General features: G+C 66.6%; 1 protein-coding gene across 1 annotated transcript; it reads left to right on the top strand.

Moving 5' to 3' along the window:
- Positions 1 to 18,833: 18,833 nt before the first annotated feature.
- ACTRT2 (actin related protein T2) lies at positions 18,834 to 20,219 on the top strand. The gene has a single exon (XM_070077088.1). It carries the CDS (start codon positions 19,012 to 19,014, stop codon positions 20,143 to 20,145), a length of 1,134 nt encoding a protein of 377 aa, XP_069933189.1. The 5' UTR covers positions 18,834 to 19,011; the 3' UTR covers positions 20,146 to 20,219.
- Positions 20,220 to 25,303: the final 5,084 nt, after the last annotated feature.

Below are 25,303 nucleotides of genomic sequence, written 5' to 3'. Positions count from 1 at the left end.
CACCGCCCTGGCCGAATCTGTCCCCCTGCCCCGTGGCTACCGGTCCTCGTGCGCACAGCCCCGACGCCCGCTGAGCTCACTCCCGGCCTGGGCGCCACCTCACGGCTGCAGCTCGCAGTGGCCGACCGACCGATGTCCCGAGTCTCCCCGACCAGGAGAGAACCCCCTGCACCCCCGGCCTGACTGCGCGTCACGATGTCCCCCCAGGATTTCGAGGGAAGGAGCCCGCGTCAGGAGGCCCAGAGGCTGCCGCCCAGCGCGAAGCCGTCTCCAGCCAACGACAGCACAGGCCGGGCCCCGGGGACTCCAGGTGTCAGAGCCGTGCTTCCGTCCACAAAGAGGAAAACTGAGGGCAGAGTCCCACGAGCTGGAGCCCTGAGCCCACGAGAGCTGTGGGCAGGGTGGAGCAGGATCAGCGCCTTGGAGGGAAGCCCAGGCAGAGCCTGGGGTGCAGCACCTCCCCCGCACCCGACTTCCACCTCCCACCACCCTCCACCTCCACCACCGTCACCCACCCACTCATCCACCCATCCATCATCCACCCATCCATCCATCAATCTTCCATTCACTCATCCACCCGTCTATCCACCCGTCTATCCATCAACCATCAATCTATTCACCCATCCACTGTCCATTCATACCCACCCATCAGTCACCCATCCATCATCCACCCATCAGTCACCCATCCATCATCCACCCACCAGTCACCCATCCATCATCCACCCACCCATCACCCACTCACTCATCCACTGTCCGCCCATCCATCCATCTTTCCATCAACCATCAATTGTCCATCCAACTTTCCATCTGTCCATCCATCCGCCCAGTGTTTGTTTATTGATCCGCCCGCCCACTCATCTATTCATCAATCATGCGTCCATCATTAATCCATCCAGCAACCTATCCACCCTCTGTGCATTATCCATCCACCCATCTACCATCTATCCAGCCCCATAACCTGCTCACTGAATTCCGCCCATCCATCCATCCCGATCCACTCACCCATCCGTTACCCATACGTCCACCCACCCGCCTGTCTGTCCATCACCCATCCATCTGTCCGTCAACCACCTATCCATCTGTCCATCACCCATCTGTCCATCACCCACCTACCAATCTGTCCATCACCAATCCATCTGTCTGTCAACCACCCACCCGCCTGTCTGTCCATCACCCATCCGTTACCCATACGTCCATCCATCTCTCTGTCCACTCACCCATCCATCTGTCTGTCAACCACCTACCTGTCTGTCCATCACCCATCTGTCCATCACCCATCCATCTGTCCATCAACCACCTACCCATCTGTCCACTCACCCATCCATCTGTCCATCAACCACCTACCTGTCTGTCCATCACCCATCTGTCCATCACCCACCTACCCATCTGTCCATCACCCATCCATCTGTCCATCAACCACCCACCCGTCTGTCTGTCCATCACCCATCCGTGGCCCCTTCCTGTGGCCCCTGCTCCAGCACGTGGACTCAGCCTTCTGTGGCACTCAAGATGCTGCACCAGACCCCCCAGACCGTCTCCCAGACCACAGCATGGAAGGTGCCAGGGTCGCCGTGGGCGGTCAGTGTCAGCCAGGCCAGGGCCAGGAAACCTGACCGCTCAGCTGAGCGGGGGCTCAGGGTTTCGGCCTCTTGGGCTGCCAGCCTGTCGGTGCGTGCCCTCGTGGTGCACACCTGGGGGTACATGCAGGCAGGGGGCGAGAGCGTCAGGGCGCTGGGACTCGTGGGGCCGGGCTCGGAGCCCGAGGCGTCCCCTGAGGGAGAGGACCCACAGCCTGCAGCGTGTGGGGACCATCAGCTAACACGGTCGCCGGTGGCGGCCACAGCCCTGGTGGGGAGGGGCTCCCAGGGCTGAGCGGGGCATTGGGGCCAGAGAAGGCTCTCCCACCGCCTCCCTGGGCACCCGGGTCCGGGCGTCCGTGGCCTTCCTGGAGTGGTTGTGTGGAGCCACGGAATCCTTCCAGTGTGGCGACCACGGCCAGGGCGCTCGTGGGCTCGTGTCAGGGACGCCCCAGCCGCGGCTGCTCCTGCTGGAAGGCCCCGCTCTCCCCGGCGTCGACTCTTCCACGGGGGGTCAAAGCCAGGGCCCCTCTGCAGGCGTTGGGATGGAGCTGTGGTCCCGGGCTGGAGGGCTGTTGGCCGCCTTGGGAACCCAGCCTTCCGAGTATTCCCTGCGTTGCCACTGGTGGCCATCGGGGGCCCGATGCCAGCGGGGTGCACAGGCCGGTGTCTGGGGGGGTGAGCTGGCTGTGGGGGTGCTGGTGAGACTGCCCCCCACTGCGACTCTGGGGAGGGGGCACCTGTGCGAGGCAGAGGCCTGCGAGACACTGTCACCCCCGTGTCCCCCGAGACCGGTGCCCCGAGGGTCTCTGTCCCGGTGTTCGGCCTTTGCGCCGTCCGCTCATTTCCCGTCGGGATTTTTTTCTTTATGCTCATGTTTCCTGCTGCGCTGACTTTTTAATGGAAAATGGTCAGGTGGGTTTTCACGGAGCAGACGTGGCCCACGTGTGCAGCACCCAGAGGGAGCCCCAGGACGTCCCCGACCACGATGCCTACTTGGGGCCTCCCTGTGCCTCCCTGCCCCGGACGCCAGCTCAGTCTCTGTGAGCGTCGCCGGGCTGTGGGGGGAGGTGTGCCCGGTGTTTGCCGCCAACCAGGGGCTGAGTGTCCGTGCCTCCTCTGCCTCCCCGGCGCTTCCTGTTCAGATGCACGATTTGTTTTATAAAGGTTTATTTATTTATTTGAAAGCCAGTTACACACACAGAGAGAGAGAGAGAGAGAGAGAGAGAGAGAGAGAGTTTCCATCCACTGGCTCACTCCCCATGGCCACAACAGCTGGGGCTGGGCCAGGAGCCAGGAGCTTCTTCGGGGTCTCCCAGGCGGGTGCGGGGGCCGAGGCGCTGGGTCCGTCCTCCGCTGCCCTCCCGGTGCACCAGAGGGAGCTGGATCGGAAGTGGAGCAGCCGGGACTCAGACAGACGCCCGTAGGGGGTGCGGCGCTGCAGAGGGGCTTAGCCCACTGCGCCACAGCACCAGCCCGCAGGTGCGGATCTTGTGACTGGACCGTTCCGCGACTGCCTTCTAGATGGTGCTCCTTCTGAGGGGGTTTCACCCTCGGAGTTAGGTTTACCGGTCCCAGATTTTTCTGGATACTTCTCTGTTTTTAAAGGGACAGGACGGGCTCTTTGGCCTTGTGAACTAGCATCCTGCTCGGTGTTGGGGGGGGGGGGTGTCCCGTTGCAGGCTGCCAGGCTGCCCCTGCAGACCGGGGACCCCTGTGTGTTCATTGTCCACTCGGAACTTTCTCTCTATTCTAGAAAGATATGCCACACCCAGGGCACCCTTACCCACCCCCTTACCCACCTGCCCGAGCGCCGGGCGACCACTGAATTTCCGCTCCACTGGCTACAGCGGGAGTCGGGGACACGCGTGCTCCTATGTGACCACACCTGCTCGTCACATGACATGTCGTACATGCTGTAGGGTGTGGCGTGGTGCTGGCATTGGGTTCATATATGTCATACATGCTGCAGTGTGTGGCGTGGTGCTGGCACTGGCTTCTCCCGAAGTCTCTGCAGAAGCGGCTGACGTTGCTTGTCCCCTCTGCCCCACAGTGTCCCCAGCACTCGCGCCAGGTCCTGGGCTGCTGGGGTCTCCTCGTGCTTGTCGGGCAGGGGCTTGTCCTCTGTGGAGAAACGTCTGCTAGGGCTCCCGCGTAGCCGGCAAAGCCACCACCTGCGGTGCTGACATCCCTGTGGGCAGCGGTTTGAGTCCCGGCTGCTCGACTTCCGATGCAGCTCCCTGCAGGTGCGCCTGGGAAAGCAGCAGAGGACGGCCAGCGTGCCTGGGCCCTGCACCCGCGTGGGAGCCCTGGAGGAAGCCCCTGGCTCCTGGCTTAGGATCAGCTCAGCTCCGACCGTTGCAGCCATCTAGGGAGTGAACCAGCGGATGGACACCTCTCTCTCTCTGTGTCTCTTCCTCCCTCTGTAACTCTCTTGAATAAATAAAATGCTTTAACAAAATAATAAAAAAGAGCTCCTTTGCCCGAGTTTTCCTGGGTGACTTGGAATCGCGCTTTGTGCGTTTTCAGTTCTTCTCAGTCGATTCCGGCTTCTCTGCTTCACGTGTGTTCCTTCTCCCGCACGCGGCCGTCGGCAGTCCCAGCACCACTGGGGGCGACGCCCTCATCCAGGCGCCTGCTGGGCTCGGCCGGTGATGGCCACACTCCTGGGCTCTGAGCTCCGATCCTCCCACCTGCGGGTCCAGGCTGAGGCCAGCACAGGCTGCACCCTGGGGCTTGCTCCAAGCTGTGAGGTCTCCACATCCGTTCTTCCTTTCCTTAAAGAAAAAAAGAAGAAAAACAAAAAACAAAAAACAAAAAACAAAAAAAAACAGGGGCCGGCACCTGGCTCACTTGGTTAATCTTGTGCCTGCAGCACCGGCATCCCATATGGGCGCTGGATTCTGTCCCGGTTGCCCCTCTTCCAGGCCAGCTCTCTGCTGTGGCCAGGGAGTGCAGTGGAGGATGGCCCAAGTGCTTGGGCCCTGCACCCCATGGGAGACCAGGAGAAGCACCTGGCTCCTGGCTTCGGATCGGCACAGATCTGGCCGTGGCGGCCATTTGGAGGGTGAACCAACGGAAAGAAGCCCCCATGTCCCCTATGTACGTGAGCTCTGGGTTTTTCATGATTGCTTTTGTTTTATCAGGTCAAGGAAGTCCCCACCTATTTTTTCTCTCTCTTTTTTTAAGATTTTACTTATTTGTTTGAGAGGTAGAGTTACAGACAGAGAGAGGCAGAGGCAGAAGCAGAGGCAGAGAGAGAGAGAGAGAGAGAGAGAGAGAGGTCTTCCATCCCCTGGTTCACTCCCCAGATGGCTGCAATGGCTGGAGCTGCGCTGATCTGAAGCCAGGAGCCAGGAGCTTCCTCCAGGGCTCCCACATGGGTGCAGGGGCCCCAGGACTTGGGCTGTAACGGCCATAACTGAGCCAATCCAAAACCAGGAGCCAGGAGCTTCTTCTAGGTCTCCCATGCGGTGCACGGTCCCAAACGCTTGGACCACCTTCCACTGCTTTCCCAGGCCACAGCAGGGAGCGGGATGGGAAGAGGAGCAGCCAGGACTCGAACCGGTGCCCATACGGGATGCTGGCACTGCAGGCGCGGCTTCAGCCGCTGTGCCACAGCACCGGGCCCTGTTGGATGCCTCTGTAGTCCTGTGTGTGGGCTGCGCCTCCGGTTTCTTCGTGTGTTTCGTGCTGTTACTGAAAAGTGGACGGGACGCAGCCGCTCCGGAAGTCAGGCCCCTCCTCCCAGAGCTGTGGCTGCTGCTGTTGCTTCGGTAACTTTGGTGAACTGGTTCTCCGAGGTCTGCGTCCTCCGTCAGCCGTGGCCACCGAAGCCTCCGCTCTGAAGTCCCGCGATGGGCGGATGCCTGGGCGGAGCTCGGCGGCCCCGTGAGCAATGCCGGCCCGGCACCCGGCAGGAAGCCCGGGGCCTACCTGAGCCCTGGCTCCTAAGGGTGTCCTTGTGTAAGGTGAGGGTCGGCCAGGGCCGAGACCGGGCCTCTCCACGTCCCTCCTGTCCTGGGTTCCCATGGTTACGCTGGAACCACCCCTGCCACCCTCCGCAGCGGCTGTGACTGACGGGTCCTCCAGGCCGCCTGTCTGGGAGGAGGAGCGGCTTCCGTGACAACGCTGAGTTCTCCCGCCAAGGCGCGGCCTCTGCCCTCCCCGCAGGGAGACGGTCGGTCGGAGCTCCCGGGCCGCCCCGTCCCGTCCAGCCAGGGCCGGCGACGAAGCCCGGCCCTTCTTCGCGCTCACGCGGCTCTCCCAGCCTGCGTTCCCTCTCGCGGTCTCCCAGGCACCAGCGTTAGCTCACCGCGGTGGCTATTTTAGGTCATGTTGCTCTCACTCAGGCATCTAGAAATTTCCATCACTCCTTTGCAAGGGCGGCTCGCCGTCGAAGGCCGGGTGGCGTATTTCACCTGCGTTTCTAGGCTGTTTTTTTTTTTTTTTTTTTTATAGAAGCACATTTCTGGTCACCGTAACCAGCTTAGTCCTGGCAGAAGCAGCTCTTGAACGCACAGAGCACCGATCCCGAGGTGCCCCGTGGTGAGGCGCCCGGCACGTGCCAGCGTCCGGCCTTCACCCCGGGGACAGGCTGACCGGCGCCCAGGCACGCAGGTGCTGCCGGGCCCACCTGGGCCTCCCCGGAGCACCCGGTGAGGCGGTGCAGGTGTGTGGGCCAGGGGGCCTCCTGCAGGCCCCAGCCCCCCCCCCCCCCCCCGTCCACAGCAGCCTGGCCCCACGGGTGTGTCACTGGGGCCCAGGCAGGGCCCTCCCCGGCGGCTCCTGCCAGCGTTCAGAGGGGGTGGGAAGCCCGCGGGGCCCAGCCGAAGTCCAGGGAGGGGACTGCCTGGCCAGGGCAGCCAGAGCCAGCAGGGGCCCTCAGGGGCAGGGCGCTCCCTGGAGAGTGCAAGGACTGCGGCGGGGCTGGGCGGCGTGGGAGAGCGCGTCTGTCTGAGGCCCCGCAGGATCCAGCGGGTTTTCCTCGGTGCTGGGGGACGTCCCCAGGTGTCGGCAAGAGACTGCCCTCCCTCGCCCGCCCTGGCCGTGTGGCTGTCTGCTTGGCCTGCGCCCGGGTGGCCCCACGACCCCGCGTGTGTGTCTCTTCTCGCTGGGTCATCCCCCCTCCCATTGGCCGGCGACTGCGTGAGGGGTCTGTGCTTCAGGCTTGGAGGCCGCCAGGGCCCCGTGGCACCGAAGTCCGCGGGGGGCAGGATTGGAGGGAGGGGAGTGACGGGACTGGGTGAGGGCGCCAGACGCCACAGCCTCCTCCTCCTCCTCCTCGCCCGGGGCCCTTCCTCCTGGGCTCACAGGACGCCACCTGCGTCCGCTCACAGCAGATGGAACGAGCAGAGGTTGGGGGGTGGGCACTGCCCAGCGGAGCTGCTGGTGTGAGTTCTGGGCCCCGGAGGGTTTCCGGGAGCTTCGCCCACAGCCGGGACTGCCACATCGTCCCCGAGTCGGGTCCCCAGACGGGCTGTCCAGGAGACCCCCACCCCCGGAAACGCTGCCAGGCCGAACACATGGGGGCCTCCTGGTGTCGCTGGGGCTCCAGTGCACGGCCCCTGTCTGCACCTCGGCGGCCAGGGCTTGGCTGTGGGCCTCCCCGGGATGGCACAGCTTCCTGGGGACAGCAGGTCTGGGGGAGGGGCCCTCGCCCTTAGCACCTCTGTCCAGTTGGGGTCTGCATGTGGCCCCAGTAGTGTCGGCTACAGCTGCCTTGGGCCTGCCCAGGAGGCCGCCACCTCGTCACGCCATCCCCGTGGCTCCGTGGTCTCAGTCCCTGGGAAACCTGGCCGGCAGAGGGGTCTCGGGACAGTTGCTGCCCCCCCTGCCTCGTGCGCCTCCCAGTCCAGACCCTGCTCCAGTCTCGCTGGCCGAGCCCGTCGGGGGAGCACTGGTGTCCCAGGCTGAGTTGTTGCAATGGTTGTCCTGTCCGTGCCTGGTTGAAGGTGGGCGTGGGGGCAGTGGGCGTGCCCGGGGGTCACGTGAGGGCCAGGCCCACTCTGCACCCCACCTTACCCCAAGGGCAGGGCCAGCCATCCCCTCAGCCCACGGGTGCTGGCCCGACCAGGCACAGGCGACCGGGCCTTCTACACCTGTGATTCCCCGAGGCGGCTGTGGGCCATGGGTGTGGGGGTGGAGCCACCGCGCCACAGTGAGCCCCTGGGGGCCGCCGTTAGTCCCCTGTCTGTTCCCAGGTGCACGTGCTCCACCTCCTGGGGACCGTGTCCCCGTCACTCCCTACAGGGCCCAGCACAAGGCAGCCGCCCTGCCCAGGACACCGACCCCAAGCCTGCTGCTGGCCCGTCCCGTCGTCCTTCGCCTGGCCCAACAGGGAGGTTGTGGCTGTGGCAGGGCCGGGGGTCTGCGGCTCCGGAGCCGGTGGTGCCCGAGGGCAGAGCGGTGGGCGCAGGGCCCTGGGTGGGAGGAAGGCCTCCCTCCGCTGCTGGCCCGCCCCCTGTGAGGCCCGGTGGGAGGGGTGCTCCTGTCCTTCCTGGCAGGAAGTGGCTCCACGCGGGCCGCTCACCCCGCGCAGCTGCCTGGGGTCCTCGGGAGGCGGCGCCCGGCGGGGGGGAGGGTCAGCCCCTGGAGCCGAGAGGCCGGCGTGGACAGAGGCAGCGGCTGCAGCCCCACCGGCCCCGCCCTCACCCAGCCTCGTGGACCAGCGTCCGTGCGCCCAGCTGGCCAATGCTCAGGATCGCCTGGCGGCCGGCCAGGTCGTGCTGTCCCTGGGCTGCGTCCATGTGGACGCGAAGACTCGCTGCCCCGGGGCCATCCCAGGCCTCTTCTTCCCAGAACTCATGCCCAGTCTTCTCAGGCCTCCGAGCCGCACACTCGGCCTTTGCCACAGCCCACGAGCTTGCGACTGTCCTGACCTTGGGCCGCTTCTCTGTCCCCATAAGTGGACGTCCAGGAGCTGTGTCCAAGGCCCTGCCCTCCAGGGAGGGCCCCATGCCCCCCCCCGCCCACACTGAGAGCAGGAAAGACATTTGTGAATGCTGTTCCCTCCTTGGTCCTCTGTCACCAGGAACCCTGAGGGGGCTGCTCTTGTGAGCTGGGGGGGACTCGTCCGTGTGACCGTGGCACCTGTGTGTGCTCCATGATGACCCCGGGATCCGGTCAGCGGGGTGGCCCTGCCTCCATCCTCTTCCCTGGGACCCGGTCAGCAGGGTGACCCTGCCTCCATCCTGACCCCTGGGACCCGGTCAGTGGGGTGGCCCTGCCTCCATCCTGACCCCTGGGACCCGGTCAGCGGGGTGGCCCTGCCTCCATCCTGACCCCTGGGACCCGGTCAGTGGGGTGGCCCTGCCCCCATCCTGACCCCTGGGACCCGGTCAGTGGGGTGGCCCTGCCTCCATCCTGACCCCTGGGACCCGGTCAGTGGGGTGGCCCTGCCCCCATCCTGACCCCTGGGACCCGGTCAGTGGGGTGGCCCTGCCCCCATCCTGACCCCTGGGACCTGGTCAGTGGGGTGGCCCTGCCTCCATCCTGACCCCTGGGACCCGGTCAGTGGGGTGGCCCTGCCTCCATCCTGACCCCTGGGACCCGGTCAGTGGGGTGGCCCTGCCTCCATCCTGACCCCCGGGACCCGGTCAGTGGGGTGACACAAGCCCAGTGCAAGGGAGGGGAGGCCCACACGTGCCCCAAGCCCTTGCCCTCATGGCCTGTGGGACTTCAGTAGTGCCTCCTTGGGGCACCCCAAGACCGACCTCCCAGGCGTGCGGCGCCAGCGGACGCCTGTGCAGTTCTCGGAGCGTCCGTGGGTTCAGGTGCACTGAGAGCAGGCGAGGACCCCACAGGGGTGAGTGCCGTACCGGGCCAGAGGTCACTCCCAGACCCGTGGCCAGTGGGCGGGCAGCGAGGCCGTGTGCACAGCTCTACGCCGTGGTCCCGCCCCGCTAGGTTCACGGTTGCTGGGGCCACATTCGGGGCAGCAGTGGGATCCCTGCTCGGGACACCCCCAGCCCACGGCTCAAGTCGCTGGGTTCCTGCCTCCCGGGTGGGAGACCTGGCTGGGGTTCCTGGCTCCTGGCCGTGGCACGTGGGGCGTGACCCAGCAGAGGGCGTCTCTCTGTCTCTGTCTGACTTTCAAAAAACTAACTAAATAAACAAGTTTGGGGGCATCGCTGTCATTCCAGGGCCCCCCCCCCCACCGTGTCTCAGCTGGACGGGGAGTGAGACGGGGCGGTGGCCGGGCTTGGGCAGGTGGCGTTGGGAAGGAGTGAGAGCCACGTGGAAGCCGTCGCCTCTGCCCCCCGGGCTGCCCCGCAGGGAAGGGAGGTGGTCCGAGCCTCGGGAGGCCGCGGACAGAGCGGCAGCCCCCACGGCTTCACAGCCAGGCCCGGGGGCTGGAGCAGCGCGGTGGTCAAGGGGGGTCCGATCCCGAGGAGTTGGGAAGCGCCGGCTCCTCCAGCCCAGCCTGACCCCGGAGCCTGCTCCTGCCCAGGGTGGCAGGGCCGCAGCCCGAGCGTGGAGACCACCAGAGCCCCAGACCACTGGGGCCCTGATGGAGCCCTCACGCCTCTCGGTGGGGGCCTCCTTGCAGCGGCCGAGGCCATGTGGCTGCACTGTGCACCCAGTGTGGTGGTCAGGGCTGGCCTGACCACACGGCCGGGGCTCTGGACGGGTGGAGAGCGAGGGAGGAGACGGCCCTGCCCCGGAGACTTCGCTCACACTGCCCCTCCCCACGCCGGTCTCCCGTGTCTCTCTGCTTCGTGGCTGAGTCGCAGCTCAGTGGGGAGGGCCCTGTCCATCCCCGCCCCGACTGCTGATCATGGAGGGCACTGTGCCTTGTCCCCAGTGCATCTCGGAAGGATGGAGGAGGGGCTGGTGCTGTGGCACAGCCCTGTGGGTTAAGCCTGCACCTGTGGCACTGATATCCCGTATGGCGCCGATTCCTGTCCCGGTGGCTCCTCCGCCGATCCAGCTCCCTGCTGTGGCCTGGGACAGCAGTGGAAGATGCCCAAGTGCTTGGGCCCTGCACCCGCGTGGGAGACCAGGAAGAAGCACCCGGCTCCTGGCTCCTGGTTGTTGCGGCCATTTAGGAAGGGAACAGCAGATGGAAGACCTCTCTCTGTCTGTAACTCTGCCTCTCAAAGAAATAAATAAAATCTTAAAAAAAAGAAAAAAAACAAGGATGGGGAAGCAGGTGGAGCAGGCGCAGTGAGGGTGCAGGGCCCCCGCCTCAGGGATCGGCCGCTGGAGGCGCGGTGGGGAGAGGGCTGTGTGCTGCAGCGGCCAGGAGGTCAGGAGGCTGGGTGGGGAGAAGCCCCCCACGGCTGCAGCCCTGGGCTCTGCTGCCCGGCCTGGGTCGGCGCTGGCGGAGAGCGAGTTTTACCCCTGCCCTCGTGAGAACCGCGCGTGCCGTGTGCAGCCGCCCCTCCCTGGGGAGTCTGGGCAGCCGGGGCGGGCGGGGGGCAGGGACGAGGTCCGTTTCCATTTTTAGGTCGAATTCCCGCTCCGAGAGCTCCAGGCCTATCTTTGGCAGAGAGGCACGGAGGGGCGCGCTGTGCCCACGGCAGCCCCGGTTGGTGGCCGGCGCCGCTGCCTTGACGTGGAGCTCCAGGCCGGCTCTGGTTCGGCCCAGGCGCCTCTGCATTTGAGCGGGCACAGCTGTGAGCAGAGACCCCGGCAGAGCTCGGGGCCCTGGAACCGTCGGTCGGAGCCTGGCCCTGAGGGGACGTGGCAGGCAGGGCAGGCTCGGCTCTAACTGGAGTCCCAGCTGGACAGGGACCATTTCTGGGGCGAGGTGTGTCCTGGGGAACCCCAGGGCTGCTTCCGGGCTCTCCCTGCGCCCCTGCGGGCAGCCCAGGCCCCAGGAGGGTGGGCAGAGGGGGCGTGTGTCGCCCGGAGGGGGCGGGGGAAGCGGGACCCTCGGGAGGCGGGGCACAGCAGCTGTCACCCGGGGCTGCGGCAGGTTGGCGGCACAGCCCGGCCCCCGGCCGCGCGTAGGTCCCCGGGCTGGCGGAGGCCGTACAGCTGCTGGCAGCTGCTCGGGGTGGAATCTGTCAGAAAGCGGAGAAAGCGTGTGGGCTCCGGGGGCCCTGAGGACCCCAGGCGGGGGAACACAAGCCGGCCGAGCTCTTCCCGCAACCCCCCCCCCCGGCAGCGCCTCCGCCCGGCACCCCCGGCCAGCCCCAGGAGGCAGCCAGCTCCTCAGCCGTGGTGACAGTGCCCCTCGATGACAACGAGGACAGGTTTGCTTCTGGAAAAATCTTAGCCCCGCCCCCCAGAAGTCTAAGCCTGGAGCCAAGGCCTGGCTGGGCAGTGTGGGGGACAGGACATCCCCAGGCCTCTCCTACGGCCCCGCCCACCCCAGGAGCCAGGAACGGACTCCGAGGAGGGAAGCCCACAGGGCTGGGGGGATGCGTCAGTGGCTGTGGCTTCACTCGGCTGTCAGAGGCCCCCGGAGAGGGGCTTGAGGCAGCCACACCACGAGCGGGTCTGGCCGTGGGTCTGGACTGTGACCACTTCCTGTGGCTGTCGGGGCAAAGAGCCTCAACCCGTGGCACAGCGACCTCCCGCCATGGCCGGGAGTGCCAACCCAGGACACCGAGGGCCGCCGCCCGGGTCCCTGGGGACTCCTCCCCCTGCTCCCCCGGGGCGGCAGCGGCCATGCTCGGCGTCCCCCAGCTGCAGACGCAGCCCCGGATCTGCCCCTGGCACCATGTCCCCGGCCCCACCGCCCTTCCTTGCCCTCCTAGGCCGAGTCCTGGGTTTAGGGCCACAGGGCCCGTCCGGGTCCAGTGAGGTCTCATCCACACCTGCGGGGACCCCATCTCCAAACTCCGTGTGGACGTGGTCGGCATGGGGCAGGGGTCCCCGGCCTGCACCTGCTGCAGTTCCAGCCTCCCCGATCCGGGACGCCCAGACGGAAGGGGGCGGGCCTGGGGGCCTCTCCTCGGACAGGCCTCGGCCACACGGGGTGCACAGTGCTGCCACCCCCCCCAGCCCGTTGCCCCACCCACCTCTGCTGAGCCTGCGGCCCATGTGGGTGACCCCTCAGCGTGCGGCCTGTCCGTCGGCAGACCCCGGAGGCCTCCCGAGAGAAGGGGGGGAACCCTCCCAGGGGCGCAGATCTGCCTCCCGCTCTCCCGGCTGGGTGCACACAGGAGCGCCGCGGGCTCTCCGTGCCAGAGCTTGGGAGGTTTGAATTAAATCCGGAACCTTCCGGGCTGCCGCGCCCTGGGTTATTCATCACCGGCTGAGCCGAGAAGTCCGCCCGCTCCTCTTGGGACTGGCCCTGCTCCGCGGCCGTGTCGGGGCAGCCGTGAGCTCCCGCGGCGGGCAGCGTGGCTGGCTGGCTGGCTCCCCTCTGGGCAATCACTTTAATACACTTGAAAATAAACCTTGCCACCGAGCCCCCGTGATCCACCCCCCACACACCTTATTTAGCAAACATGGATTTTTCCCTCTGCCCGGCCTGCCTCACCGTGAAATTAACGAGAGCTCTTCTCCCCCACTCCCCCCGCGTGGCAGTCCCGCCTGGGCGCCAGCAGGGGGCGGGGGACGCTCTGTGTTTCGGGCCCCACAGGGCAGCTCCAGCAGGTCCGGGGTGGGGGGCTCTGCCCCAGGCGGCCCTGGGAGGGGCTGGCTTCTGGGAGGCAGGGGCCGAGGAGCGGGCACCAGCTTGGGAGCGTCCGAGGCAGGACTGAGAGCCGGCCAGACGCCCAGGGACCCCAGGCTGCCCGGCCCAGCCAGGGCGGCCCTGCCGACGGCGCGGGGGCACAGGGCCTCTGCTTGGGGCTGCTCCAGCGGTGGCCACCAGGAGGGCTCCCGCGGGCCCTGCGTCCAGGCTGAGAAGAGCAGGCTGCAGACCGAGGCCGCGGCTCCAGGACAGACAGGGAGGACGGACAGGGAGACCCCTCCCTGCGTGGGGTGGGGCTGAGAGAGAGCGGGGAAGTCAGACTCCTGGGAGACCCCAGCCCCAGCCCAGCCCAGCCGGCGGCTTCAGCGCGGCCTCAGCGGGAGCCCCCACTGCTTTCTGGGGAACTTGACACGCAGCCATGACGAGCGAGGCAGCCCGCTTTTGCCCTCTCCCGGGACACCTGCTCGCGTCTGCGTCCCCGTCCCGGGCCCCTCTTGCTCCTCACCCTCCTCACTCCATGCGGTCAGCTCCCGTCGGGCAGGTGTTACGGGGTTTGCTGTGCTCCCCGGATTCACACGTTGAGGTCCTAACCCCCAGTGCCTGTGCGCGGGACTCGACTCAGAAACAGGGTGTTTGCGACCGTCAGGTTGAGGGGAGCTGGCTGGGATGGGCCCCGACACAAGGCCACATGTGTCCTGAGCCAAGGAATGGTGGCCCCGGGGTGTGCACAGGGGAGCAGCAAGGGGGCGGACGCAGCCACGGGCCCTGAGGAGCCCTTGGGGTCTGGAGCAGACCCTGCGCCTGCGCCTGCAGAGGGAGTTGGCGCCGCGGCCTTGTTCCCGGACCTGGGGCGAGACCAGGAAGCTCTGTTGTCATGGGCGCTCTGCAGGGAGTTTGCCGCACTGGAGCCGGCACAGCAGGTGCCACAGCAGAGCCGGCCCGGCAGGTGCCATCACCTTCACCCGCGTGCCGCAGAGGCCTTGGAGCAGGAGCCCCTCCCTCACAGGTCAGGGGTCAGACTCCGGGCACAGCCTCCCAGGCAGGCAGCCCCCACCCCGACCCCGCTCAGGGAGACCACAGTCAGACACGGGACACAGGGGCCACAGCAACTCCGGCCGTGGCTCTGTCGGTGGCCGTAGGAGAAAGCAGACCGATCTCTGGACTCAAACAGGAGGCCTCGGGGCTCCGCGGTTCAGGCCCCGGGCAAAGCGCCCCAGGCCCCTGCCACGCAGGTCACAGGCGGCACTGAGGGGCGGGCTCGCTGGGGCTCCAGGGTGTGGGCCACTGGGGCGCAGCCAAAGCCGGTCCCGGGGTCTCCCCGGAGTGATCGCCGTGGGGGGTGGGCTGCCCCTGCTGCTTCACCCGACACTCTCGTTGGAACTCTCAGAAATCCACCAGCTCCAGGCCGGCGCTGTGGTTAGTGGGCTAAGCCTCCGCCTGTGGCGCCGGCATCCAATGTGGCACCGGTTCGCGTCCCGGCTGCTCCACTTCCGATCCAGCTTCCTGCTGTGGCCTGGGGAAGCCGCGGACGATGCCGAGGTGCTTGGGGCCCTGCACCCGCGTTGCAGGGGGTCCCCAGCTGCTGGCTTCAGAGAGGTGAGCAGAGGCAGGAAGGTCCCAGTCTGCCCCCCAACATACACAACGCCCCCATGTCTGTGTGCCTCTCCCTCTCCCTCTGCATCACTCTGCCTTTGGAATAAATAAAATAAATCCTAAACCAACAGTCTAACTCCAGGTTGGGCCTTGGGCCTCTCTGTTAAGATGCCCGCGTCCACGACGCCCATGTCCACGCGCCCATGTCCACGACGCCCGTATCCACACGCCCATGTCCACGTCCACACGCCCGCGTCCACACACCCACGTCCATGACACCCGCGTCCACACGCCCGCGTCCATACGCACACTGGGGTCCGCGTGTGGCTCTGGCTCCCGACTCAGCTTCCTGCTATGCAGAGCCCGGGACAATCAGATCAGACGAGGGCCCTCCACCCGCGCGGCGGGGCTGGACTGAGGGCCTGGCCCCAGCTTTGGCCTGACCGGGCCCTGGCTGTAGGCGTGTAGGGAGCAGATCAGCAGCTGGAGCTCTCTGTGTTCTCGGCACTCAGATAAATTAGTTTTTAAAGCCCAAACACCTCTGGAGTGGAGTAAGACAAGCAAAGCCATCCCAGAGGAGGCGGCGGGGGGCGGGGCGGCGGGGCCTCGGGGCCGCCCGCGGCTGGGGGCGGCTGGGTGGCTGTGGTGCCGGAGGCTGGCGCTGTGGTGGGGACCCCAGGCCTCCAGGTCCCCAGGGAGCAACCGGGCGGCGGCTGCAGGAGGCAGAGGCACTCCCGGGGGCCGGGCAGGGACCAGGACTTTCGTGGGGAACCAGGTTTCTCGAGGGTGGGAGACAGGCGGCAGGAGAAGGGGGTGGGTGTCCCCTACCAGTCCAGTCCAGCCCAGAGTAGCCCAGCCCTGTCCAGCCCAGCCCAGCACCCAGCCCAGCCCAGCCCAGCTCCCAGCCCAGGTGGTGAGGGGGAGGATTGCCTGAGGAGCCGTCTCCAACCCCAGTGGTCCCTCCAGGGGTGGACAGAGGGAGGGCACGAGCCCCAGCTCCTCTCAGCCCCCAAGGTGGGGGCCGGCAGGAGGAGGGCGGAGAGGGGAGCGGTGGCCGCGCGGGCGGGTGGGAACCTCCATCTCTGAGCCACAGGGAGTGCCCTGGAGGTGCTGGGCAGAGCGGAGGCGGGCAGCTGCCACTGGGCACCCTGAGCCCGCACACGGGCGCCGTCCCCGCTCACACGGACGGGTGCATCCTGTCCTGGGAAGCCCCCCGCGTTCCCCTGGGCGGCCACCCTCGCACCAGACCCTCAGCAAGGAGATCTGGCCGCCAGATGTCCGCTTGCAGTAATGAGCCACTCTGCTGGTCACTAATTGGCTGGGATCTGGGCACCGGGGCCGGATGGCACCAGGGACAGCAGGACCCACGAGCCCCAGGCCAGGGGCAGCAGGGGCGGCCAGCAGACCCAGAGCTCCCCCACAGCAAGAACACCTGTCGGCCTCCGGAGAGTGCCTGGGTCGGTCCCGCCCACGCGTGGCCTCGGGCCCTCCAGGGGTGAGGGGGCTGGGGGAGTGGGGGGGCCACTGCCGGTGACCACTGAGCAGAGCTGAGAGGGAGGAAGCGCCGGCCCCGGAGGTCACAGGTCCAGCCCTGCCTGCCGCGGGGGTGGGGCTGCGGTCACGGTGCCCATAAACTTGATCCAGGGATTTATGAGGCGTGGCCGGCAGGCAGGGCGGGGGGGTGGGAGGGGCGGGCGGGGGCAGGCCAGGGCGGGCAGGGGCAGCAGTGGCGGGAGGGGCGGGCGGAGGCAGGCTGGGGCGAGCTGGCCCGCTTGGCGGCTTCCAACCAGTCCGGCCAGGGATGGTCCTTGTGTGAGCACACATGACCCCTCCAGGACACCTGTCACCCCCACACCCGAGTGGCCACTGCCTGCCTCTGCTGCGCCCACCCCCAAAGTGACAAGGACACCTTAGATACACGTGGGGGACATGTATGATGTCCCTGTGTTAGATACACATGGGGGTCATGTGTGGTGTCCCTGTGTTAGATACATGTGGAAGACATGTATGATGTCCCTGTGTTAGATACATGTGGGAGGCATGTGTGGTGTCCCTGTGTTAGATACACATGTGTGTGGCCTCCCTGTGTTAGATACATGTTGGGGACACGTGTGGTCTCTCTGTGTTAGATACACATGGGGAACACGTATGATGTCCCTGTGTTAGATACAAGTGGGGAACACGTGTGGTGTCTCTGTGTTAGATACACATGGGGGACACATGTGTGTCTCTCCAGGACACAGGCACAGGTGGTCTGAGCACTGGGGCCATTTTGACGGTGGACACGGAGTGGGGAAGTGGGGCCCCGCCTCCCCCCAGTCCCCAGAGGCCACGCCCAGGCCAGTACTGTCACGTCCCCCACCCAGGGCCACGCTGAGGCTAAATCTAGAAAAATCCAGAGCAGGGGCCCTGACTCTGCACAGCCTGAGCCCCGGGGGCCTGCACACGTCCACACCACACGTCCACACCACACAGCCACACCACATGTCCATATAACATGTCCACGCCACATGTCCACACCACATGTCCACACCACATGTCCATACAACACGTCCATACAACACGTCCATGCCACATGTCCATGCCACACGTCCACACCACACTTCCATACAACACGTCCATACAACATGTCCACGCCACACGTCCACGCCACACGTCCACACCACATGTCCATACAACACGTCCACGCCACATGTCCATGCCACACGTCCACACCACACGTCCATACAACACGTCCACACCACACGACCACACCACACAACCACACAACACGTCCATACAACACGTCCACGCCATAGTCCACGCCACATGTCCATGCCACACATCCACGCCACACAATCACACCACACGTCCACACCACACGACCACACCACACTTCCACGCCACAGTCCACGCCACACGTCCACACCACACGACCACAACACATGTCCACGCCACACGTCCACACCACACATCCACACCACACGTCCACGCTGCACGTCCACACCACACGTCTACACCACACGTCTACACCATGTGTCTACACCACATGAGACACGTCCATAACACAAGACCACATCACATGTCTACACCACGTGTCTACACCACACAATCACACCACACATCTACACCACAAGACCACACCACGCGTCTACACTGTACCTGCACACCATGTGTCTATAACACGTCTACACCACATTCACACTGCATGTCTAGAGCACACGTTTGTACCGAGCGTCTACACCACGTGTCTATACTGCACATCTCACTGCTGCTGGGTCAGAATGGTCGGCAGGACGCACGGAGCCGCCAGCGGGAGACTGGGGCCCTGGGGGAGGGGGCCCTGGGAGCTGGGGAACTTTCTGGAAGGGGCAGAGCTGGGGGGGCGTTGGACAGGAGGAGAGGACGCCGTAGATGAGCCCGTGCTGCCCGGGGCCACCTCCCCGTCCTGGAGGAGAGAGGACGCCCAGGCCCAGCGCTGCCCTCTCGGGGCCCGGCCGGGGCCCTGCTGCCGTGTGCCCAGCCCGGCTTGCTCTCGGCGTTCAGCCTCGTGGCTGACGCCCTCGGTGGGCTGGGCCTGTTGGGCGTCCCAGCACGGGGGCTGCTGTGGGACGTCGTGAGCAGTCTGCACAGCCCCCAGGGTGCCTGTCTTTATTTGGTGACGCTTTGGGGTCTACGTGAGGGGTGAGGGCCCGTGAGCCTCGACAGTGAATCACTACGTGGGAGGGGCTTTGCTTAGTGCGGACCTCAAGCAGGGGATAGAAGGTGGAGAAATCCCCAAGGACTCCCTGGAGGAGTTGGCACTCAGACTGAAACACTGAGCGCAGGCTGGGATGGGGGCTGCTCGCTGCCCCTCCCTCTTGGGGTTTGGCTCAGCTCCTTCGCCAGGAGTCGCGTGCTTGGCTGTGCTGGTGCCAAGGCCGCAGAAGCTGACCCTGGGGGCGCCCCCCGCCCAGTGCCAACCCCAGCTTGGAGTCCCACTGGGGGCTGGCAGCCCCGCCCCACCCCCGCCCAGGGCCTCTGCCCGGGGCACAATCGTTGCCTAGGCTGGGACTGTGACCTCAGCAGCGGCCACCCTGAAAAGTCCCCGGGCGGCGGCCAGCGGGGCAGACGGCGGCTGTGGTGGGAGATGGAGGGCTCGCGGGCTCCACGCGCGGTCTGCTAGCCCTGCTGGGACGCACCGCACACCGGACGCACGCAGCCCGCGGCGCAGGCGGCCGAGTGGCCCGAGTCTTCCCGGGACGGCGCTCGGAGGAGAATGCTGCAAGCATGTTCGACCCGCACACACTCGAGTCCCCGGCCGTGATCTTCGACAACGGCTCGGGGCTGTGCAAGGCTGGGCTGTCGGGGGAGATCGGGCCCCGCCACATCATCAGCTCCGTGGTGGGGCACCCCAAGTTCCAGATGCCCTCGTCGGGGGCCAGCCAGAAGCAGTACTTCGTCGGGGAGGAGGCGCTGTACAAGTGTGACGTCCTGCACCTGCGCCACCCCATCGAGCGGGGCCTGGTGGTGGGCTGGGACGACATGGAGCGGCTCTGGAAGCACCTGTTCGAGTGGGAGCTGGGCGTGAAGCCCAGTGACCGGCCCGTGCTCATGACCGAGCCCTCCCTGAACCCCAGGGAGAACCGCGAGAAGATGGCCGAGGTCATGTTCGAGGGCTTCGGCGTGCCCGCCTTCTACCTGTCCGACCAGGCCGTGCTGGCGCTGTACGCCTCGGCCTGCGTCACGGGCCTGGTGGTGGACAGCGGGGACGGCGTCACCTGCACCGTCCCCATCTTCGAGGGCTACTCCCTGCCGCACGCCGTCAGCAAGCTCTACGTGGCCGGCAGGGACATCACGGAGCTGCTCACCCGGCTGCTGCTGGCCAGCGGGCGCATCTTCCCGTGCCTGCTGGACAAGGGCCTGGTGGACGACATCAAGGAGAAGCTGTGCTACGTGGCCCTGGAGCCGGACAAGGAGCTGGCGCGCCGGCCGGAGGAGGTGCTGCGCGAGTACAGGCTGCCCGACGGCAACGTCGTCTGCGTGGGGGACCAGCTGCACCAGGCGCCCGAGGCCCTGTTCGCCCCCGAGCAGCTGGGCGTGCAGAGCCCGGGGCTGTCCAAGATGGTGTCGGGCAGCATCACCAAGTGCGACGCCGACATCCAGAAGGCGCTCTTCGGGGAGATCGTGCTGTCGGGGGGCAGCACGCGGTTCCAGGGCCTGGACGACCGGCTGCTGCGGGAGCTGGAGCCGCTGGCCTCCAAGGGCACGGCCATCAAGATCACGGCGCCGCCCGACCGCTGGTTCTCCACGTGGATCGGCGCCTCCGTCGTCACCTCGCTGAGCAGCTTCAGGCAGATGTGGGTCACGGCCGCCGACTTCAAGGAGTTCGGGACGTCCGTGATCCAGCGCCGATGCTTCTGAGGCCGCCGCGGGGGCCGGGGGGCCGGCGGCGCCGTCTGCGGGACTCGCAATAAAAGACGGAGCCACGGAGTGTTCCCTGGGTCGGCGCAGCTCCTCTCCTGGCCGCGGACGGACGGGCGGGCGCGATGCTGGCCCAGGGGCGGGTCTCCGCGAGCCCGCTCTGTCCAGGCCCCCTCCCCACCCCGCGGGTAGCCCCTGGGCCAGGGCCTGGAGTCAGCAGGGCCCTGGAGTTCCCCCTTTAAACAAGGGTCTTAGATGGTTCTGGAAGCCTCAGTGGGAGGGCGGGGCCGGCTTGGCTCCGAGGGCTCCACAAGTCCTTACCTGCCAGGTGGGCGCTAAGGAGGCCGCGGCTCGGGGCCGAATCTGCAGGGGGCGTGGGGTGGAGGGCAGAGGACGGAGGGCGGAGGGCGGAGGGAGGAGGGAGGAGGGAGGAGGGTGGAGGGTAGAGGGCGGAGGGTGGAGAGCGGAAGGAGGAGGGCAGAGGGAGGAGGGAGGAGGGCAGAGGGAGGAGGGGGAGGGGGGAGGGGAGAGGGAGGAGGGAGGAGGGAGGAGGATGGAGGATGGAGGGAGGAAGGCGGAGGGGGGAGGGCAGAGGGAGGAGGGAGGAGGGAGGAGGGAGGGGGCGTGGGATGGAGGGCAGAGGGAGGAGGGCAGAGGACGGAGGGCAGAGGGTGGAGGGCGGAGGGAAGAGGGGGGAAGGGGGAGGGGGGAGGGCAGAGGGAGGTGGGAGGAGGGTGGAGGGATGAGGGATGGGGGAGGCGGGAGGGGGCGTGGGATGGAGGGCAGAGGGAGGAGGGAGGAGGGCAGAGGATGGAGGGAGGAGGGGGAGGGGAGAGGGAGGAGGGTGCAGGGGTCCCCACCCCAGATCCCGAGCGTGTAGTGCGTGTGGAGTCGACGCCTCCACGTGGAGATCCGGTTTTCCTGTCCTGACTTCTGGGGATGCTCGCAGCACCACTGACCACAGGCGAAGTCCTGGAAACCACGCGATGCCCGCCAGAGGCGTCCAGGGGGCTGGGGCCACGCGTGCCGGAGGGGATCGTGCGTGCAGGTGTCCTTGGGGGCTCGGGGACGTCTCCTAAGGTTATCAGAAGAGAAACAGAAAACGCAGAGAAGGCTTGGAAAATATTCCCCTCCCTTCCCTATGGCACCGTTGCCATGGATACGAGTCTCCATGCGTGAACGCGTGTTCTTCTGTGTTATGGGCGCACGGGCACGCAGGCAGGCGCTGCACCGGGCAGGGGTGGGGAGGGAGCCAGCAGAAAGGGTGCTGTGGGGGGAGACCCAGCAGCCTAACGTGTGCATGCACTGTGTAGCGTGTGTGCATGCATGTGTACACACACGTGTGTGCCTCGTGCATGTGCGTACACATGTGTAGTGTGTGCATGATCCCTACGCCGAGTGTCGTCTTCCACCCTCACCTCCGTCTCCGCCTGGGGTGCTGGAAGTGAGCTCACCGTGGTGCAGGCCGCACTGGGGCGTGTTCTCCCCCGCGAGGGTCCGTGTGCTTCCTGCGTGTTTCTGTGGCTCCCGTGCGGGTGATCCGGGCCACGCCCGTCGGCGGTGCCGGTTCCCCGCCGGCGTCTCGGCTGTTCTCTCCCGCCCGAGGTCGCCCGAAGGTCGCAGAGCTCGGGTGCTCAGTCCGTTGCTTTGTGCAGCTTTCAGTCACTGCTCCTGGCAGGGTGCACGCGCACGACATGCGTGGTGCTCTACACGTGTGTGTGACCCCCTGTGACCGTCACGCGAGCCTCGGGGGGCTCTGAGGACCCCGTGTGCCACCCGCGCCCCTCCTCCCAGGCCGAGGGCCTCCGCCTGCCGAGTCCTCAGCCGCCACCTGCCGCCGGGGCCAGCACGTGACACTGTTTCCTGCGCCCCCCCCCCCGGGAGGGTGGAATCACTGGACCTGGGGACCACCTCGTCCTGAGGGGAGACAGGTGCTGAGGTGGAGATGAGAAACCCGGGCCCGGGGCGCGGCGCAGTCGGCTAAGCCTACGCCTGCAGGGCCGGCTTCCCGTATGGGCGCCGGCTCGAGTCCCAGCTGCTCCACTTCCGATCCAGCTCCTGGGAAAGCACCGGAGGATGTCCGAGTGCTGGGCCCTGCGCCCGCGTGGGAGACCCGCAAGGAGCTCCTGGATCCTGCTGCAGGTCAGTCAGCTCTGCTCTGGCTGTTGCAGCCATCTGGGGCGTGAACCAGCGGACGGAAGACCTCTCTCTCTCTCTCTCTCTCTCTCTCTCTCTGTGTGTAACTGTACCTCTCAAATAAAAAAATAAAATATTTAAAAAAAAGAAACGGAGATGGAGAGACAGAGACAGAGACGTGAGACGGCGATGATGGAGATGGCCCCCCCCACCTGCTGCTCGGCCCCCCAGATGCCTGCGCCGGCCGGGCAGGGCTGAGGCAGACAGCAGTGAGCTGGATCGGGGTCTCCTCGTGGGTTACTTGGTCCGTCGGGGCTGCCTCAGCGTCAGGAGTCGGGGGCCGGGAGCCAGGCGTGGACCCCAGGCCTCCAATGTGGGACACGGGCGTCCGAGCCACGAGGTCAGCGGACCAGCGGCCTGTGCCCGGTGGACAGCTTCCTGCCGGGAATCCTGGCCTCCGGGGCTTGGTCCAGAGATCCTGTTACCCCCCTGCCTGTTCTCGCGTGGACTCCGCTTGCTTCCATCTCCTAAGGCTGGGGGGTGGGGGCTGACCCCGGGAGGGGCCGAGGCAGTGCTGACCGGCTGTGGTGGGATGGGGTGGGGAGGGGGAGGGTGTGACGGGGACAGGATGCGGGGGGATGTAGGGGCTCTTTCCCCCTAACCAGAGGTGGCCACAGTGTCCCGTGGGGGGTCAGCTGGAGCGGTCAGCTGCTCCAGGTGTCCCCTAGTGAGGCCATGCGCCCCCGCCTCCCCGTTCCCCGTGGGAAAAGGCGGTTCTGGAGCTTTTACCTGCCCTGTCGGGGTCTGGGGTGGAGGGCCTGAGCACCCCATTAGAAAACAGAGAGGCCATGGGGGCACCCAGGTCTCCGAGGGCCCCGGGCTGCCGGCCGCTGCCTCCCTGCCGTCCAGTGCCCCTGGGCTCGGTTGCTCGGCTCTCACAGCGCCCAGAGGCCACAGCACCTGGAGGCTACAGGGGAGTGAAGCCGTCGGCCGCCGCGTCCAGGCCGTCCCTGGCAGGTTGCTGCTTCTTTTGAATTTTTTGAAGATTTATTTATGGAGGCCGGCGCTGTGGCAAAGCCGGTAAAGCCATCACCTGCGACGCCCGCATCCCCCATAGGTGCTGGCTTGTGTCCTGGCTGCTCCACTTCTGATCCAGCTCCCCGCTAATGCACCTGGGAAGGCAGTGGAGGACGGCTCAGGTCCTCGGACCGCTGCACCCACGCGGGAGACCTGGAGGAGGCTCCTGGCTCCTGGCTTCGGCCTGGCCCAGCCCTGGCCATTGTGGCCATTTGCGCCAGCGGGTGGAGGACCTCTCTCTGCCGCTGCGTCTCCCTCTCTCTCTCAGACTTTCGAGAAAGATCCGCTTATTTTAAAGGCAGAGTTACAGAGAGAGGGGAGAGGCAGAGAGAGGTCTTCCATCCGCGGGTTCACCTCCCAGATGGCTGTAGTGGTGCTGGGCCGGGCTGAGACAGGACCTCAAAACCCCGTCCAGGTCTCCCCCGTGGGTGCAGGGCCGCCTGCAGGGAGCTGGACTGGAGGTGCAGCAGCTGGACTTGAACTGCAGCCCGCAGGGGACGCCGGCGTCACAGGCAGGGTCACTTGGTTCCACAGGTGCAGATTCAAGGCCGGAAGCTGTGACTGCCCAAGGCCGCAGGGACTCAGGACAGAGCGAAGTCCAGGGCCCCAGACCAGGCCATTTCCCCTTGTGCCCCCCCGGGGCTGCCCCGTGCCACCAGCGGGCAGAAGCAAAGCTGCTCCTGCTGTCCTCAGACTGGTGCTGCTGCTCCTGTTGCCATGGCAATGGGGTGGAGCTGGGGGTGGTGATGGTGCCAACGGTTGAGAGCAAGGACCGTGAGGTGCCGGTGGCTGTGGTGACTGGGACGACGTGGGTGGTGGTTTTCCGACTTCGAGGTCTTTGGCTCTCCGTCCTTCTCGGGGCCCTGCAGCCAACAGAGGGACACCAGTCCCCAACAGAGGCCACCGCTGGAGCCCTGCAGGCCAGCTGGCTTCTGACTGTGGCTTCCTTGAGGGCCAGAGGGCTGAGGGGCATCAGGGGGGCCCGGGTACCAGCTGCCACCCGGCCGCTGTGGGAGCCCTTCCAGCCCCGCCCCACTCGCCCCAGCCCGCCCCCCCCCACCCCGGTCCTGAACTCTGTGCAGCAGCCCATGGGGGCTGCCGGCTCTGTCGGGGGCTCCTGGTTCAGCGGGGGCAGAGGACTGAGGCTGGGCGCCATGAGAGACGGGACTGCCGGTGCCTCCGGCGGGTCGAAGAGGCCGTTAGCTCCCAGCCCCTACCCGGAGGACGACCCTCCCCGCCAGGCCAGGGCGACGGCTCACGGCTCACGGCTCACGGCTGCCACGGGCGCCTGTGGGAGTCCAGGCCTCCGCGTTCCGCGGGTGGATAGTGCCTGGGGCTGGCCAGCTCTGGACTCTGCTGGCTCTGCTCAGGGGTGGGGTCTTCCGGGCAGGGGCCACACACAGGCTGCCGTGTTGAGGAGAGAGTCAGGCCAGGGCAGCCCCCCAGCCCCTCGGAGCCACCCAGGCACCCCTTCTCGGCTGGCACAGAGGCAATGTGGGGGCACCTCCGTCCCCTGGCACCCCAGCCCCCGCCCCTGGAGGGCAGGCCCTGCGTCTGTTAGAGGGCGGCGCCACCTGATGGGGTTGTTTGCGGGACTCTGGCCCCCAGAGCCTGTACTCCTGTAGCCCAGCCCAGGCCTCCGGTGGACAACGGGGGCCGCCATGGCCTCCGTGCCCGCCCATGGCTGCCCGGGGGCCTGCTCCAGCCAGACAGCAAACCGCGTCTGGATGCCTGGCCCAGCCGCTGAGAGTCGCAGAGGGTGGGATTGGGGGCTGGAGGGCAGCTGTGACTGCGCCCTCCCTGGCAGCTGCGCCTGGGCCTCATGGAGGGGCCGTGGGGCCGAGGCCTGCCAGGAACGGGAGCCCCACGCGGCCGGGTCTGCAGGCAAGGCTGGCTATTCCGGAATCTGCCGAGGTGGCCCCTTCCCGGGTGCTGGGTCGGCTGT

The sequence above is a fragment of the Oryctolagus cuniculus genome, chromosome 7 (genome assembly GCF_964237555.1).
Source record: "Oryctolagus cuniculus chromosome 7, mOryCun1.1, whole genome shotgun sequence".
NCBI classification, from domain to species: domain Eukaryota; kingdom Metazoa; phylum Chordata; class Mammalia; order Lagomorpha; family Leporidae; genus Oryctolagus; species Oryctolagus cuniculus.
The sequence above is the reverse complement of the archived record's forward strand: the minus strand, read 5'-3'. Positions and strand labels throughout refer to the sequence as shown.